Source organism: Mus caroli, chromosome 3 (assembly GCF_900094665.2).
Source record: "Mus caroli chromosome 3, CAROLI_EIJ_v1.1, whole genome shotgun sequence".
Lineage (NCBI taxonomy): Eukaryota > Metazoa > Chordata > Mammalia > Rodentia > Muridae > Mus > Mus caroli.
Genome location: NC_034572.1, coordinates 103,311,200 through 103,326,726, shown reverse-complemented (window position 1 = coordinate 103,326,726; position 15,527 = coordinate 103,311,200). Strand labels below are relative to the sequence as shown.

The 15,527-nt window shown below is 42.5% G+C and overlaps 1 protein-coding gene across 1 annotated transcript in view; it reads right to left on the bottom strand.

The window, feature by feature from the left end:
- Positions 1 to 15,062, bottom strand: part of LOC110290938 (calcium-binding mitochondrial carrier protein SCaMC-1) — a 38,473-nt gene extending 23,411 nt beyond the window's left edge. Inside the window, exons 1-2 of the mRNA XM_021157851.2 lie at positions 14,751 to 15,062; positions 2,804 to 2,930 (exon numbers count right to left, since the gene is read on the bottom strand). Of these exons, the coding sequence (XP_021013510.1) occupies positions 2,804 to 2,930; positions 14,751 to 14,933 (310 nt within the window). The 5' untranslated portion in view covers positions 14,934 to 15,062. The remainder of the gene's footprint in view (positions 1 to 2,803; positions 2,931 to 14,750) is intronic.
- Positions 15,063 to 15,527: the final 465 nt, after the last annotated feature.

Below are 15,527 nucleotides of genomic sequence, written 5' to 3'. Positions count from 1 at the left end.
ACTAAACAGAAACAAAAAGAAACTATACAAATAATCAACAAAACCAAGAGCTGGTTCTTTGAGAAAATCAACAAGATAGATAAACCCTTAGCCAAACTAACCAGAGGGCACAGAGACAGTATCCAAATTAATAAAATCAGAAATGAAAAGGGAGACATAATGAAATATATCTTAAAATAATTATTCTGTTTGTTGAATATTAACAGTTGAAAATGTTGAAATCATTTTCTACAAACATCATGGAAATATTATTGATATTTTTCTCATTTTGCTTGAAATTAGCATTTTCTTAATGTTTAACTTCAAAGAGTTTTTGCTATTTTGAAATTTTAAAAATATACTTTCTGATGAAATAAAAAAGAAAGAGAGAGAGAGAGAGGAAGGAAGGAAGGAAGGAAGGAAGGAAGGAAGGAAGGAAGGAAGGAAGGAAGGAAGGAAGGAAGAAACCAAGAAACAAAGAAACAAAGAAACCAAGAAAGATAGGATCTTATACTTACTGATGAATAAGAAAGAAAGAAAGAAAGAAAGAAAGAAAGAAAGAAAGAAAGAAAGAAAGAAAGAAAGAAAGAAAGAAAGAAAGAAAGAGAGAGAGAAGGAAGGAAAGGAAGGAAGGAAGGAAGGAAGGAAGGAAGGAAGGAAGGAAGGAAGGAACCAAGAAACAACCAAGAAACCAAGAAAGATAGGATCTTATACTTACTGATGAATAAAAAAGAAAGAAAGAAAGAGAGAGAGAGAGAGAGAGAGAGAGAAGGAAGGAAGGAAAGAAAGAAAGAAAGAAAGAAAGAAAGAAAGAAAGAAAGAAAGAAAGAAAGAAAGAAAGAGAGAGAAAGAGAGAAAGAAAGAGAAAGAAAGAGAGAAAGAGAGAGAGAGAAAGAAAGAGAGAAAGAGAGAAAGAAAGAGAGAAAGAAAGAAAGAAGGAAGGAAGGAAGGAAGGAAGGAAGGAAGGAAGGAAGGAAGGAAGGAAGGAAGGAAGGAAGCCAAGAAAACAAGAAACCAAGAAACCAAGAAACAAAGAAAGATAGGATCTTATCCTCATTGTGTCTCAACCAGATACCCCTATGTTCAGTGATTAAAAGTTTTACTCTTGTAAATGACCATGAATAACTGAAACACACATTTTGGAATTATTTCTGATGCTAAATTTTAGCAAGCAGCAGTATTCACTAGTACAAGGCCCACAAATGATGAGAAAATAAACTATAAATGTTTAAGCTAAGGAATTCCAATGAAAACATGAACCTATAATGATACATTGTTTCAAAATCCATATAAAGTAGTAAGTGAAGGGGGAATGGTCTACATTTACTCACAATGTATTGTTAACTTTGTCTGTATTTCCTGCAATTTGTTTCCTGGAGTGGACAATGATGTGGGCACCACTTATGTAGTGGATGGCTGAGCACTTGATCATAGCAGTTGATCCTGAGATTAACTCAGCTCCCAGCTATTAACAGGACACAGACAACATTGTCTCTACAACTAAATTGTACAGGGTCCAGATTGGGGTCAAAGTTAGTGTGGAGAAAGGAAAGTTAAGTTTAAAAACTGAATTTTGCCTGCGGATTGGACTCAGGCTAGACTTGAGGACACATCACTCGAAGTTAGTTGATGTTCACAACTCTACCTCCACACTCAGCTCTTTGCTGTTGTGAACCATCAATGAAACCATCCAAAAAGTTTGGTTATATGAAAGAGTTTGATTTTAAGTTAGGGTTCAGTCTAAATCAGTAGCTAATACATTATAACTGTCTCTCCAAATAAGACCTGGTGACTTTATCTGAAAACACCCATACAATTTGTCTATATACACTCTTTGGTTGAGAAACAGTCACAATTCAGACTACATGGTCTGCGTGTTAAAAATATTTACTATCTAGATTTTTATTAAAAATTTCCAAACCAACCCTTGAGAAGATCAATATTTTTTCAATCTATTGTTCAACTTCTTTCTTGCAAAGGAACTCTGTGAGTGGATGACCCTGCCACACATGAAGTCGGGAAAGGTTTAGAGCTTTGTTATAATCTTTATCAATTCGTTCTCTCTGCCAGGGTTGCCTCTGGGCGTGGGGTCTGGTGCTTTTCCTACCATGGCCATTGCTGGTTTTCTTCCATTTAATTGGGACTCCATTGCCAAGCTGCTACTTTAAACAGAGACAATGCCACCCCAGCCGGAAGGTACAGACTCATACTGTGCTGTTATCTTTTTAAGGATCAGAGACTATCTTTTCTAAATTAATCCTTCAAAAAGATTGCCAAGTGTAAGACATGAAGTTTTTGAATTTTACAATATTCAATAGTCACACCCACATATGAAAAAAATTAATACCTCCTATTGTAATTATTTTTAAGCCACGACTGTAAGTGGGATCAGCATAACCTCAATAGTTAATATTTTGTGGCAATTTTAAATTCAGTAGACAAAGCTACCTATAGATTTTCTTCACTAAAAATATGAACTCTTAAGGCTGGAGAGATGTCTCAGTGCTCTCATAGAGGCCCCAAGTTCTGTTCCCAGAACCCATGTTGGGTGGCTCAGAATCAAATATAACTCCAGTTCCAAGGGATCTGATACCTTCTTGCAATCTCTTCAGGCACCTGTACTCCTGTGCACATCACCCTACACACACACACACACACACAACTAAAAATAAAATAAAATCTTTAAAAAATAGATGAATAAAAATATGAACTCTCAGTCACATTAATAAATAAGTAGTAAATGACACAGGTAATAATCACTTAGAGTTATCTTAGCCTTGAAAGCATAAAGAGGACTTTTCATAAGCACTGATAAAGGACTCACCGTCATTATTCTTGTCCAAACTTTTAAATGCTAACTTCATTTTCTTCTCATGGTCTTTCAGGTATTTCATAAATTCTTCAAAATCCAGCTTCCCATCTTTGTTGACATCGCCAGTGGTGAAAATTTTCTACAGAAAAAAAAAATTAAAGATATTTTATTGTTAGCATGGGCTAAAGTACTGAACTAATTGTGTATAGACCAGACTCAGACTAGCTGCTTTTCTTTCCGACTAAAATACTAGCTTGGACTCGATGTGTTACTATACGCATTACAGTATAGTTCTACAGCCTTTCCTGTGGTAAGTAAAGATTTCCTGAGTTTCACAAGCTGTGGATAGTGTCAATTTAACACTTATATGAAGACTAAGACTTCTTTTTTTGAATAATCCCCTCTGTAGAAATAATGGCAAAAACAAAGGCCATTTCTTGTGAACTTGCTGCTGTCATCTGTGTTCTGATATAGACCCAAAGATGGGTAGAGTACAGCTGGCTCGCTGGAACAGAGAAGCCAGTGTGAGCACAGGCTGGCTCACTGGGAACAGAGAAGCCAGTGTGGGGCAGGGGGTGGGAGGGAAGTATAGCTGTCTTTAGTTAATCCAAAATTGAAAATGGAGACAAAAATTAAGAGAACTGTTTGTGTTAACTTAAGGAGTGTTGACTAATCAAGTCGCAGTCAGTTGGGGGGGGGGGAGTCTTACAGGAGCTAGTATGTAATTTCCTGTATTGTCACTAGAAGCATCAACTGTCTTCCTCTAAGCCTGTCATTTCTAAAGACCAGGTTTCCTGGTTGGGGGAGATGTGTCAATATTTAGGGTTTTTTTATGGACTAGCCATTATCTGTTTGTGTATTCAGTCTCTCTAATTTATAAAATAACAATACAAAATTATCATTTAAAACATCACTTTTCATAATAAAAAGATATTTTTTGTACCTCATGCTGTAACAAGGTAAATTTGTATTTTAGAAAATTATTTGAATTCTAGGTCCATATGAATGAAATTACTGCTACAGTCATATGAGAACTGACACAGAACTGCTTAGGAGATGTGATCTTTATGTGAAGCCCAAGAGTTCTTTTAAAATATAATGTTCCATGTGGTTGGTGCAGAGCCTTGCGGGGAGTGGCTCTTTCTTGGTTTTGATACTTGAGCCCTTATCCATAATCTATGGATATCCAAAGCCTCATACCTTTTGCCAAGAAGATTTTCAAGAAAATAAACTGTTGAAAAGGAATAAGTGGGTTTCAGAAGATTTAACTTGTTTATGACAAAATCCAGGATTCCTTCTGCAAAGCTGATATCAAATAAGCAAATGCACATCATATTTGAAAGAAGAGGGACCAGGGTCCCAACAGCAACCTCCATATGGCAGATTCCCAACTCTTAGAGTTCCTGCCTTTAAGACATATCTCTGAGGAGTTCCACCACCACCTCACAATAGATCTCTGAGTGCCAAGTCACTAAAAGGACCACCTTTGAGAACTTTATCCCAACCATAGCAAAAGACAGAGAAACCATAGTGTAGTGCTTGACACAGTCAATCAACTTTAAAGACAACTGGTCAACAAACAGACAGAAGCGTAAAGATTCTAACAGTCTACGCAGCTAATAGGAAGAGGATGACTTACTAACAAAACCCCCTTAAAAGCAGAAACAAAACATAATTGTTCCCAACTACCACTGAGCCCCAAACACATGTTGTAAATGGAGTAAATGTTCCAGTTCCCTAAACCTGTGGCGTATCTCGGGCCCAGAGCCTGTGGTGGTCTGAATAAGAACGGCGCCCATTGGCTCATAGATTTGGATGCTCGGTCTATGCTGTTTGAGAAGGATTAGGAGGTGTTGCCTCCGTGGGCTTTGAGGTTTCAAAAGCTCATGCAATTTCCAAAACACAAAACTATAGCCAGGAGCAAAAGCAATCAGAAACTGTGTGATAGCCTCAGAAGTATTCTTGAGGGTGTTAGCTGTGACGATGACCTTAAATTCCTAATCCTCCTGCCTCCACATCCTCCATGCTTGGATTAAAGGCCTGCACCACCACAATGGTATATATGGTTCTGGTGGTTTAATTGAACACTCTATTGACGAGCTACGTCAGTAGCCCCTGGATTATTCTTAATAAACAAAAGCAGCGCTAAACAAGCATCAATTCAAAAAGCCCAGATCACATTTGAGAAGATTTGGCTTCATTGGGCTTAAGCTCAAGGACGTCCACAATTCCATCTTCATCAAGGCCCAGATACCAAAAAACATAGAGGCTATCTATCCGTGATGTCTCCTGTGGCCAAGATAACCCCTGCGGTGGCGCATGAGTTCTCCAGCAGAACTCTTTGGCCCTAGCATGGGACAAAGTGGATATGTGCCCACAGTGAGGGAGAAGGGCCAAAGGCAAAGGACCTGCAGCAGCCATTGCACCCAAAGGAGCGCTCATCCTAACTGTTCTGGGAATGCACACAAACCAGTGGGCTACTCAAGGAGAGAGATTCTGCACACAAGTCCACAGACCGGAGGTTTTGCCTCCACCAGAGGCTCCACAAGAGCAAGACAGAGTCAGCCATGCCCAGCTCCCCTACCCTCCTGACAGAAACTTCCAGAGACCTGATTGTCTAAAAAAATGATGCTTGTGCTTTGTCTTGTTTTATCTTTGTTTTGAAAAATGCAAGAGTGGAGTTTCGGAACTGGGTTACCGCTCTGTAATCTGCTAACGGTAGTAGAGGTCACCAGACCACTTTTGGAAGAGTGGGTGTGTTTTGTGGCTTGTTATTGTTGTTTCCTGTGGTGCTGGGGAAGGACTATGTTAGAACTTGCATGCACAGGGAAACCACCAATCACTCCACCACTAAGCTTCAGGCCAGATCTGAGCCAACCAGTTTTAGTCAACAGGAAGGTTACACCTGCCCAGGAATCCTCTTCTCAGGGTGAGGCCAACAGAGTGACTGTCATAAGGACTAAAAACGGAGAAAATAGCCCATGTGGACCTTTTCTTCTATGTCCCTCCATCTCCACCTCCCACACCCATTTTTTTTATCTTTGCTTTCACCCAAAATTTATAGTGGCTCTGAGGAAAAAACTGCTCCATCTGGGCACCTGTTGAGAGGCACTGGGAGGATAATCCCCCAATGGCCAGAAATTAAGGCAGCTGGACTCTGTGAGAAGGCAGGAGATATAAGTATTAGTATCTATGGTTTTTTTGTTTAGTCCTCACCCTCCAGAGCCATGGGACATCCTGAACCCCTTATTTGTTTATCTGTGGCCCCCATCCTGCTCCAGTAAAAATGTGGAAATGCAGTTTCACAGAAAAACTCCCTGCTTTTATGTAACTTATTCTCCAAACTGAATACTTTTAATGGTGAAAAGCAAAGTTGAGTATCGCCCAGTGAGACAGCACACACCTAACACTTGAGGATCAGCTAGCAGGATGCTAAGGTGCTAGGCCAACCTGAGCTGAAGCAATTATGAGACCTTCACTCAAAAACAAATGAATGCATAAATATTTTAATTAGATACTAAAATTCACACAAGAACTTTTAACTCTGCCATTCTCTGTTAACTTTGACTCCATACTTCATCACACTGAATGCAAAGAGCTGGGCAAAGACCATCACATATCCTAGACAGGCCCTCCTGGATGAGATTGCACCATGGCCAGGCACAGGTACTGCCGTAAACTGTGCAATAGACCCTTTCCTAAGAGCTTCTGAGCTGGGGCTAACATGTAAGACTCTTTCACAAAACCTTTGTGGCACAGTTGTGAGTGAATTATCCCACAAAAGAGGATCTTACTTTAATTTAGATGTTTTTATTTCGTATGTGTGAGTTTTTTGCTTGCATGTGTATTTAGGTCTGTTTCATGCATGCTGGTACTGGGGGTCAGTAAAGGGCATAGGGTCCCCTGGAATTGGTGTTATAGATGGTCCTGAGCCATGGCAGTCTGAGGAACAGGGGACAGTGTTTTGTTACTCTTCATTTCCCATAAATCTCTAATCTCTGCCACATTTAATGTCATCATATTCTCCTTTGCCCTCACCTATCTCTCCTTCTGCAACCTCTTTCTAGCTGTTTTGTTTTGTTTTTAAGTCAAAGGTTATACTACACATTTTTTAAGTGATGGCCGAAATATTTACATATTATCTGGGATACTCTGATAAAAGCAAAAGTCACGGAACACTGGAGATGTAGGAAACCGTCCAAAATCTCACGTTTTGACACGGAAGTCATGGGGAACATAGCAAGATGCTGATGAAGGAAGAGTTGAGGAACGTAGGTGGGGGAAGTGTGCTTCTTCACGTGGTTCCGCTTGGAAGGCTGAGAAGCACAGCACCCATCTACTTCCAAAAGTTGCACTCACAAATAGGGCAATGGCAGTTAGCAAAGGGGAGTACGCCCTGGATTGATTTACACTGGGGAGGGCCTTTCTTTGGTCCACGCTTAGTTTTGTGGCACTATTTTATGTGTGTCTGGAAGAGAAAGGGGGAATGGGGCAGGAGAGAGCAGAGTATTCTCTGACTCAGGTTCAGTGCTAGGGGTTTAATCAATGTGCTTGGTTAGCTTAGGAAGTTCCAGGCCCTTTTACGACAAAGCTGTCTGCCTTGATTTCAGTCTTACTTTGAGGCTTGAGAAGATCACTGGATGGACAGAGTGTGAGCTTCCGTGAGGAGGCAGCCTGTGCGCCACCCCACCCCCACCCCCGACTTCGCTACAGCAAGTTTATCTATTTTTATTTTCTCTGCCTCAGATTTCCCCCATTCTTCCAGGTAAATTACTATGATTGTTGTATGAAGTATCTCCTCTCTTTTATCCTCATCAATTCAGAACTATTTATTTATAATTTTTTTCTAGTTATTACACATATAGCGCTTCCACAAAGCAGCACTCCGTAAGATGCTACTTAAACCTCTCGTTCACTCTGAGTTCAAAAGTCTGACCTTTTAAACAGCGAAGGTAGAGGTCTCTGGTTGGATTTATGAAAACAGCAAAAGGGTTTGCTGTCAAGAGTTGAATGAAGTTCACTGAGAAGTATGGATCACTGTCTAGCATGCATTTGCTAGTGATGGTATGTCATGGGCTATGGAATCAGACGAGGGCTCAAATGCTTTTACCAGTTGCTAGATTCGGAGTCTTGGTCAAGTCATTCAGTTCTTAGAAGCTTCGAATATAAAGTGGAAATGATTAGAAAATCCCCCCAGAAGTCGCTGAACAGCGTAAGGCAATATCCATTAAGCTGGAGGCACAGCGAGAACAAGGCCAAGAGGAGCCATCATTGTGTCCCTGAAACTCTTGCTGTATATTAGTTAAGTACATAAAAAATCAATAAGCAAACAATAAGTAGGGCAAGTTCCAGAAGCGAAGAGAGATGTTTGATAAAATATTTGCATATTATAACATGATATTATCAGCCGTGTGTTCATTCTTCCCTATCAATCTTGAAAATGCTATCAGCTGGCTCTCCTCATTATCTTGGTCATAACTTGGGTCTTTTCTGTGTGGTCACAAGGGTCTCTCCTACAGAGGTGTGTTCTCTACTCAAGTATGTCAGATGTGCCTCCACATCCTTTGCAGTATACTTAACAGTTCCCCATGAGCAATAAAGCCCCCATTTGTGGGGCTAGAGAGGTGGCTCAGAAGTTAGGAGTACTATTTCCTTCTGCAGCAGACCTGGGTTCATAACCCTGAGTCCTAGGAGAACTTATATGAATTTGTCCCTCTTAACTTCATAGTAACACATGGAAGCAGGGGCACAAAGAACACCCTAAGAGCCAGAGGTAGCAGGGAGTGCTGAGAAACGCCATCCTCCAGACATGATGTGGCTATTGCACATCTGAACTCATAGCAGATGTGATTAGCTGCACACAGTCTGTTAGAAAAAAACGTGAGCATGGAGTAGAGTGTGTTCCTGACGCTCCACCCCTAGCTGGGGAGCATTTGATAGACAGCTGCTGTCTTTAGCTGGGTGGCCACTGGGATGTTGGCCAAGACAGTGGATGACCCCACAACCACTCATATATGGGCTGTGCTCATCAATTAATTAAAAAAAAGAGGAAGCTGAATGGGGAAAAGGCTACAGGAAGTTGAAGAGAGGGAGTGGAGGTGGATATGACTAAGACCTATTGTATCCGTGTATGAACTTTTCAAAGAATAAACTTGAAAAAGAGAAAGCAGAGGCCACAGCATCAAAAGTGTAACACAGCAATTTCATACCAGGCTGGCTCCTAATTTTGTCTCAGGACTGCCCACCATAGTCTTTTCTCTTCCACCAGTAATTTTGGAATGCCTATCAATGGTTCGCCTATCAATGTGCACTTTATGCCTGCTTTCTACATTCTACTCAGGTATTTTTGGTGCCAAAATATAAAGACACTAGAGCCAGCAAGACGGTAAGGGTACTTGCCACCAATCCTCATGACCTGAGTGCTCTCCCCAGACAGAGAGCTGACTCCTACAAGTTGTCCTCCGATCTCCACGTGTGCACTGTGGAACACAGGCTTGTGCACATATATAATAAATAAATGTAAAAAAAAACAGTATAAAATCTAAAACACGTAAATAGACATTTGCTCGCTTCTGTGTACTAAATTTATTCTAAAAAGCTTGGAAATATGGGAAAGAGGTAAAATTAGGTGAAAATCTATGGGGATTTCCCCTCCAGGTAAATACCTATCTTAGGGGCAAACTATTATTATCTTGGAACTTGGAATACTCCATAGTTTTCACCTCTGCATACTCAAATAGGCCATCTCTTCAACCCCTGACACTATAACAATGCTAGACCATGCCTGGTCAGTATCTTTGACTGAGTCATCAAATCAAAGCCCCAGTGTTATTGGCCCCAGTTTCCCAGATATAATGTGAGCTTTATGTGCCAATTTTATTGGTATAAAAAAGATACCCAGGTAGCCAATAAAGACATTCCTGGGAGTGTTTGTAAGTAATTTTGGAAGAGATTAGCATTAGAATCAGTAGACTGTGTGTGAAGGCATATGCCACTCCACAGAACAGAACAAAAAAGGAAAAATATAAAGGAATTCATCTTTCAGAATGGGAACATTTATAAGAACTGGTATTCTAAGTGGATGGAATTGGAAATGCACAGACTGTCAGTCAGTGTGGAGCCCAGGGAAAACCAAGTTTCTTCAAGGAAGCACACAATTCAATTGATATGTGTAATCCTCAGACTTCATAATTTCCATTTCTCAAAATGTTTCCTATGATAATGAAAATGTAGTTCATATGCACCATGCAATACCGTTCATCTGTAAGGGGAAGTGAAACCATGGATTTTGCAGGAAAATAGAAGGGACTAGAAACAACCATGTTGAGTGAGGTAACATGGACCCAGAAAGACCAGCATCCATGTCACCTCTTGTTGGGGGCTCCTACTTCCAAATCTTCAGATATGAGTACATAGCCTGGAGTAATAATAGAAACCAGGAGAGTAAATCAGGATCCTGGCCAGGAGAGGGGTATTGGGGAGCAATAGAGAGAGGAATACCAGGTGCTAGTGTTCTGATGGGGGCAAAGGGGGCTCACTAGGGAGGAGGAGGGAGGTAAAGGGAAATGGTAGGACACAAGTGATCTGATGAGGATATGTGAAAGGGAGAGGGATGCCGAGGCGGGAGGCGGGAGGTGGGAGGTGGGAGGCAGAGGCTGGGAAAGGTAAATACAGAGGAAAGGGAAGAGGGTAAAACAACAGTAAGGATGTCTGCAAAGGCCATCATACTATTAACGATTTGCCTGAAAATAGCTCTAAGACATGTAACTCTGTGTGTAAACATGCATTTATAGCTTTAATGAACGTTTCTCATCCGGGATGACAATGCTCCCTCCAAGAACCCAAAACTACCTACGTAGACCTGAGAAGCCCTCTTTTGAGTTTTTGGCCAATGCCATCAAAAAGACTCCCGAAGCATACAACCTATTGCCGTTGCCGCTGGCTGCCTCCCAGGGTTGGAAGGCAGAGCCCCTATTGCTGAAGATACCACGTACTTCAGAAACAGCACAGAGGCCCCTGAGGCAGAACTGACCTGCTCTAGCTGTTACACAGATGAACCACAGTAGCAACCAGAATGGCAGAATAGCCTAAGGGTTCGGTAGTTTCAAACATGTTGGTGATAACCAACCACTCTCCAATTAAATTTAAAACCCTCTCAACAAGAGGGAACACATGCCTGGGACAGGAAGCCTAGCTAATGACCCAGTGCTAGTAAAATCAGGGTTACTGGAGAAGAATCTGTATCCACTAATTTACTAAGTCAGCATAGTCCCTACTAACAATCTAGACATTCATCCTTATACCTTGTACTGGCTGGTTTTGTGTGCCAACTTGACACAGGCTGGAGTTATCACAGAGAAAGGAGCCTCCATTGAGGAAATGCCTCCATGAGATCCAGCTGTAAGGCATTTTCTCAATTAGTGATCCAGGTGGGAGGGTTCACTGTGGGTGGTGCCATCCCTGGGCTGGTGGTTCTTGGTTCTTTAAGAAGGCAAGCTGAGCAAGCCAGGGGAAGCAAGCCAGTAAGCAGCATCCCTCCGTGGCCTCTGCCTCAGCTCCTGCCTCCAGGTTTCTGCCCTTCATGAGGTCCAGTCCTGACTTCCTTTGGTGATGAACAGCAATGTGGAAGTGTGAGCTGAATAAACCCTTTCCTCCTCAACTTGCTTCTTGGTCATGTTCAACTGCAGGAGTAGAAACTCTATGACATACCTACAGATAGGTGTAGTGTCCACCCCTCATCAAGGAAATTTCTCTTTGCAACAGACAACAACAAGCAATCAAAATGCAGAGTTGTGGAGTCCAGTCTTCACGGACACGTCTACAATACACTGCCACACCTAAGGCTCAGGGAACACTACAGACGAGAGGGAGGAAAGATTGTAAGAGCCAGAGGATGGCGAGGAGGAGTGAATAGGAAGGAAAAAGAGGAGAAATGTTGTAATTTTCTTATTAGTTCAAAAGAATTTTTTAAATGTATCTTATGAAGATAACTGGAGTAAAATGAAACAATAAAAATAAAAACCAAGGGATTCTCGTGTGATTTTATTTGACACAGTTTTGAAACTATTGCTAAGCTAAATGGCAATTGGGGTATTGGTGGTATATTATAAACATGATGTTGTATATTTCATATAATCATTCAAAATACCATATGGCAGGGATTAAGAACTTCTTGGATCTTAAGGTCCTTTTACAATCTTGAAAGTTTTTGTGTATTGTGGAAATGATGGCCATGGAAGGTGGAATTATTTCTTCTCAAGAGACCCTACATATTGGGTCTTTCGTTTCAAATCCCACTCCCCCACCAATGAGGAGGAAAAGCCGGAGCCTGGTTAACTGAGCATCACTGAGGGTTTGAACCGCCAGATTACAGCCACAGCCTGAGGGAGCCTTGGGAAAGTGAAGAGAAGGAAAAATCTTTCTAGAATGTGTTGGGGGGGGGGGGGAACAGGGGCATTCACTCACTGCTTATGTGAGAAGAAATGGCCTGAAGAAGAAACATAGTCAGGGAATATATGGTGTTCAAGTTGGCCCATGGCCAAGGAATTCCCTGTCTTATCACATACCACATATTTATCCGGTTTCCCCAGCATGCTCTTGGCTAGCTTGTTCTACTGACAATGAAAACAGAAACACTAACTGTGGCCTACAGGACAACTTAGAGGGTAAAGGCGCTTGCCACCAAGGCCTGAGCTCCATCCTGGTGCTCACGTGTAAAAGGACAGAAGTGACTGTGTGAGTTGTCCTCTGACCGCCACACACACAATGGCCCCCAAACAAGCATATGTGCACACACCCATATGCACAAATAAATAAATTCGTGTGTAAAAGAAACACAAGTGATACAAAGTTTAATTTGTATTATTATTATTATTATTATTATTATTATTATTATTACTAGACAGGTCACTGTTGCATCAGTGTATTTCACATGCTAGCCCTAAATCCTTTAGTATCACGTTGGTCCAATGAGTGAGGCAGAATCACCAGTACTGGGAGCTGATCTTATTGGAGGGTACAATGATTAAATAAGTAATATCACTCAAGAATTGTAACAATAGTGACACGTGAGGTAAGGGAGCCACCCACAGCCGCATGCAGTCAGCTCATCTCTGAAAGACGGTTTAGGAAGACATACCACAGACGAGGTGACCGAAAGTCAAAACTTTCCCTTAATTGTAAAAATAATGTGTATTCATTCATTTTCCTAAACTACTACAAATGTTGTAAAGAAAAAAGTACAAAAACTCTTATCGTTGAAAAGTAAGCATTACTAACCTTCTGTAGAAGAATGTGTTACTGCTGGGGATAGTTGACCACATGAGGCATGACCACCAATAGTGACACTATACATCTGAACAAAATTAATATAATATAATATAATACATACATATGTGTGCAAAATATATTCATTTATTAGTGACAAACATGAGTTGCTATGTTCTATATGTTTATATACTTATAGGTTTTTACATAATTTATGTGTAATAATTTTTTTTAATTACAGACTTTCCTCCTGACTCTGTGGGGGTTGTTGCTATTGTGGGGTTGTTGCTATTGTGGGGTTGTTGCTATTGTGGGGTTGTTGTTATTGTGGGGTTGTTGCTATTGTGGAGTTGTTGCTATTGTGGGGCTGGGGACCTTGAGGTCTGCTGTTGCTCTTTGTTTCAGTTCACTCCAGTTTGACTTAGATAAGGAGAGGACAGAGCCCAAGCTGACCTGTAACTAGCAATAATTCTCCAGTCTCAGCTCCCAGAGTCCTGGGATTGGAGGCATGCCCCGGATGCGTTGTCTAATTTATTCATATTTTCAAAGAACAAAAATGTATTGGGAAACCTAAAGCACACTTAGAATGATACATAAGTTAAAGACATCATGTCGGTGATTAGAAAACACCTGGAAGTGATTAGAATAGTAAAAACAACTAATAACCTGAAACATGCCTCTGAGATGCAGTTACGGGGTGGCTGAAGAGATGCTGTCACTCAAAAGCAGCTAGGCGGGCCTTTGATTCAAGAAATGGGAGGAAATGAGTCAACCCGGAGCAAGTCGAAGAAACACACTCGAACTTGGTTCTTTCAGAAAGTGCATCAAATAGGCAAACCTATGGCCAGTGTGAAGATGGGGGAAGAACTGAGATCAGGAAGGAAGAGGGACCCCTGCAGACACAGAAGTTCTGTAAAGTTATATAGAATAATGCCTTGGGCAAAACTGGTAGCTTCCAAAAAAAATAAAGTTGTAATTTACCAAGAGGACAAACTAAAGTGAAGAGGCTTCTACTAATGGCATTGACAGTGACTGAAAGAGGAGTTTTAAATATAGGTACAGAACAGTTGGTGGCCCACTCAGTAACTCAAGCACGTTCCTCTTAAGATAGAAAAGCCAGCGTACTCTTGTAAGACAGCGGACTGGACAAGTTCCAGATCTAGTGTCCCCACCCTGCCAAGGAGCCTGGATGTCAGGGTCACAATTCATATGACTCAGAGAAAGTCCAATTGCTTTGCAACAGGTCAGCCCTTCAGATCAATGTGTGCACTCAGGGGACTAACTTTGAACGTCATAAAAACGGAATGTGGCCGTTCTACCTCAACCAGCAGCTGGGAGCAAGGGCGGTTTTAACTCCTTTTTGAAACAATAAACTCTAGCTGTAACAAAGTTACTTAAAGTTGGGACTCACTAAAGTCTGACAGCAGATCATGAAAAGTTTGCAAAGGACCGGACAGGTGATTCAAGAACCAGAGATGCTCTCAGAACAAAAAGTGTTGACAGTTTTAAGTGTGCAACATTAATTTATCTGGGAATACACCCGCCGCCTTCCAGATCAAACTCCTTGGAGCTCTTCCAGCGGGTTGGCGGGCATAATTCCTCCTCCTTGCCTGGCCTCAGGCCACCGCCCTCCCAGGACCTGGCTGTGTCCCCGGAGCGCCTGAGGCCACCCCAACACCCCACAGCGACCCACCTCCTCTGCGTCCTGGCCCAGCGGGATGCCCAGGCTTTGCAGCCCCTGCTGCAGCTCTCCGATGTCCACCACGCCGTCCCCATTGCGGTCCAGCGCCCGGAAGAGCGTTTCGTAGCGTGTAGGCGGCTCCGCGTCCTGGCAGGCGGCGGTGGGCAGCACGAAGGCCCGCAGCCAGCGCAGCATGGTCCCGGGGAAGTCACCGTGAGCTGGTAGGGCGCGATCCGAGTGCGGAGGCCTGTGGGGTGGGGCAGCGGCCTGGATCGTCGTCGGGGGGCGAGGCTTCTGGCTCGCAGGAACTGAGCTCCGCACAGGGTGTGGCCGCCCAGCTGCTGCTCGGGGCGGAGCTGGCCCAGGCCTGGGCTGGCGACTAGGAGGGGATGGGCCAGCTTCCTGACTCCAGAACCTGCGGGCAGGTAGGATAGGGTGCTGGGGTGGGGATGGGGGTGGGGGTGGGGGGAGGGGGCGAAGGGGGAAGGTAAGGAGGGTTTCTGCTCTGCCCAAAGGCACAAGCTTCGCCAACAGATTATTAAAGCTTGGGTTTGGAGGTAGTTTGATGAGCAGGTTGCTCAACCTCAAAAGCCCTTTGGGCTGGAAGACTTGGAGAAGTGCAGAGTTCACCAGAAAGACAGCAGTGGGTGGGTATCTGGGACAGCGAGTCAAAAGTGAAAATGGCTATCAGACCAAAGGGAGAGGAAAGGGGCCTGCTAGAGGCCTTTTTCTGAGAGGAGCATCAACCACCCAAGAGGGCGTTAGAGAAAGGAGAGAAGATGGAACACA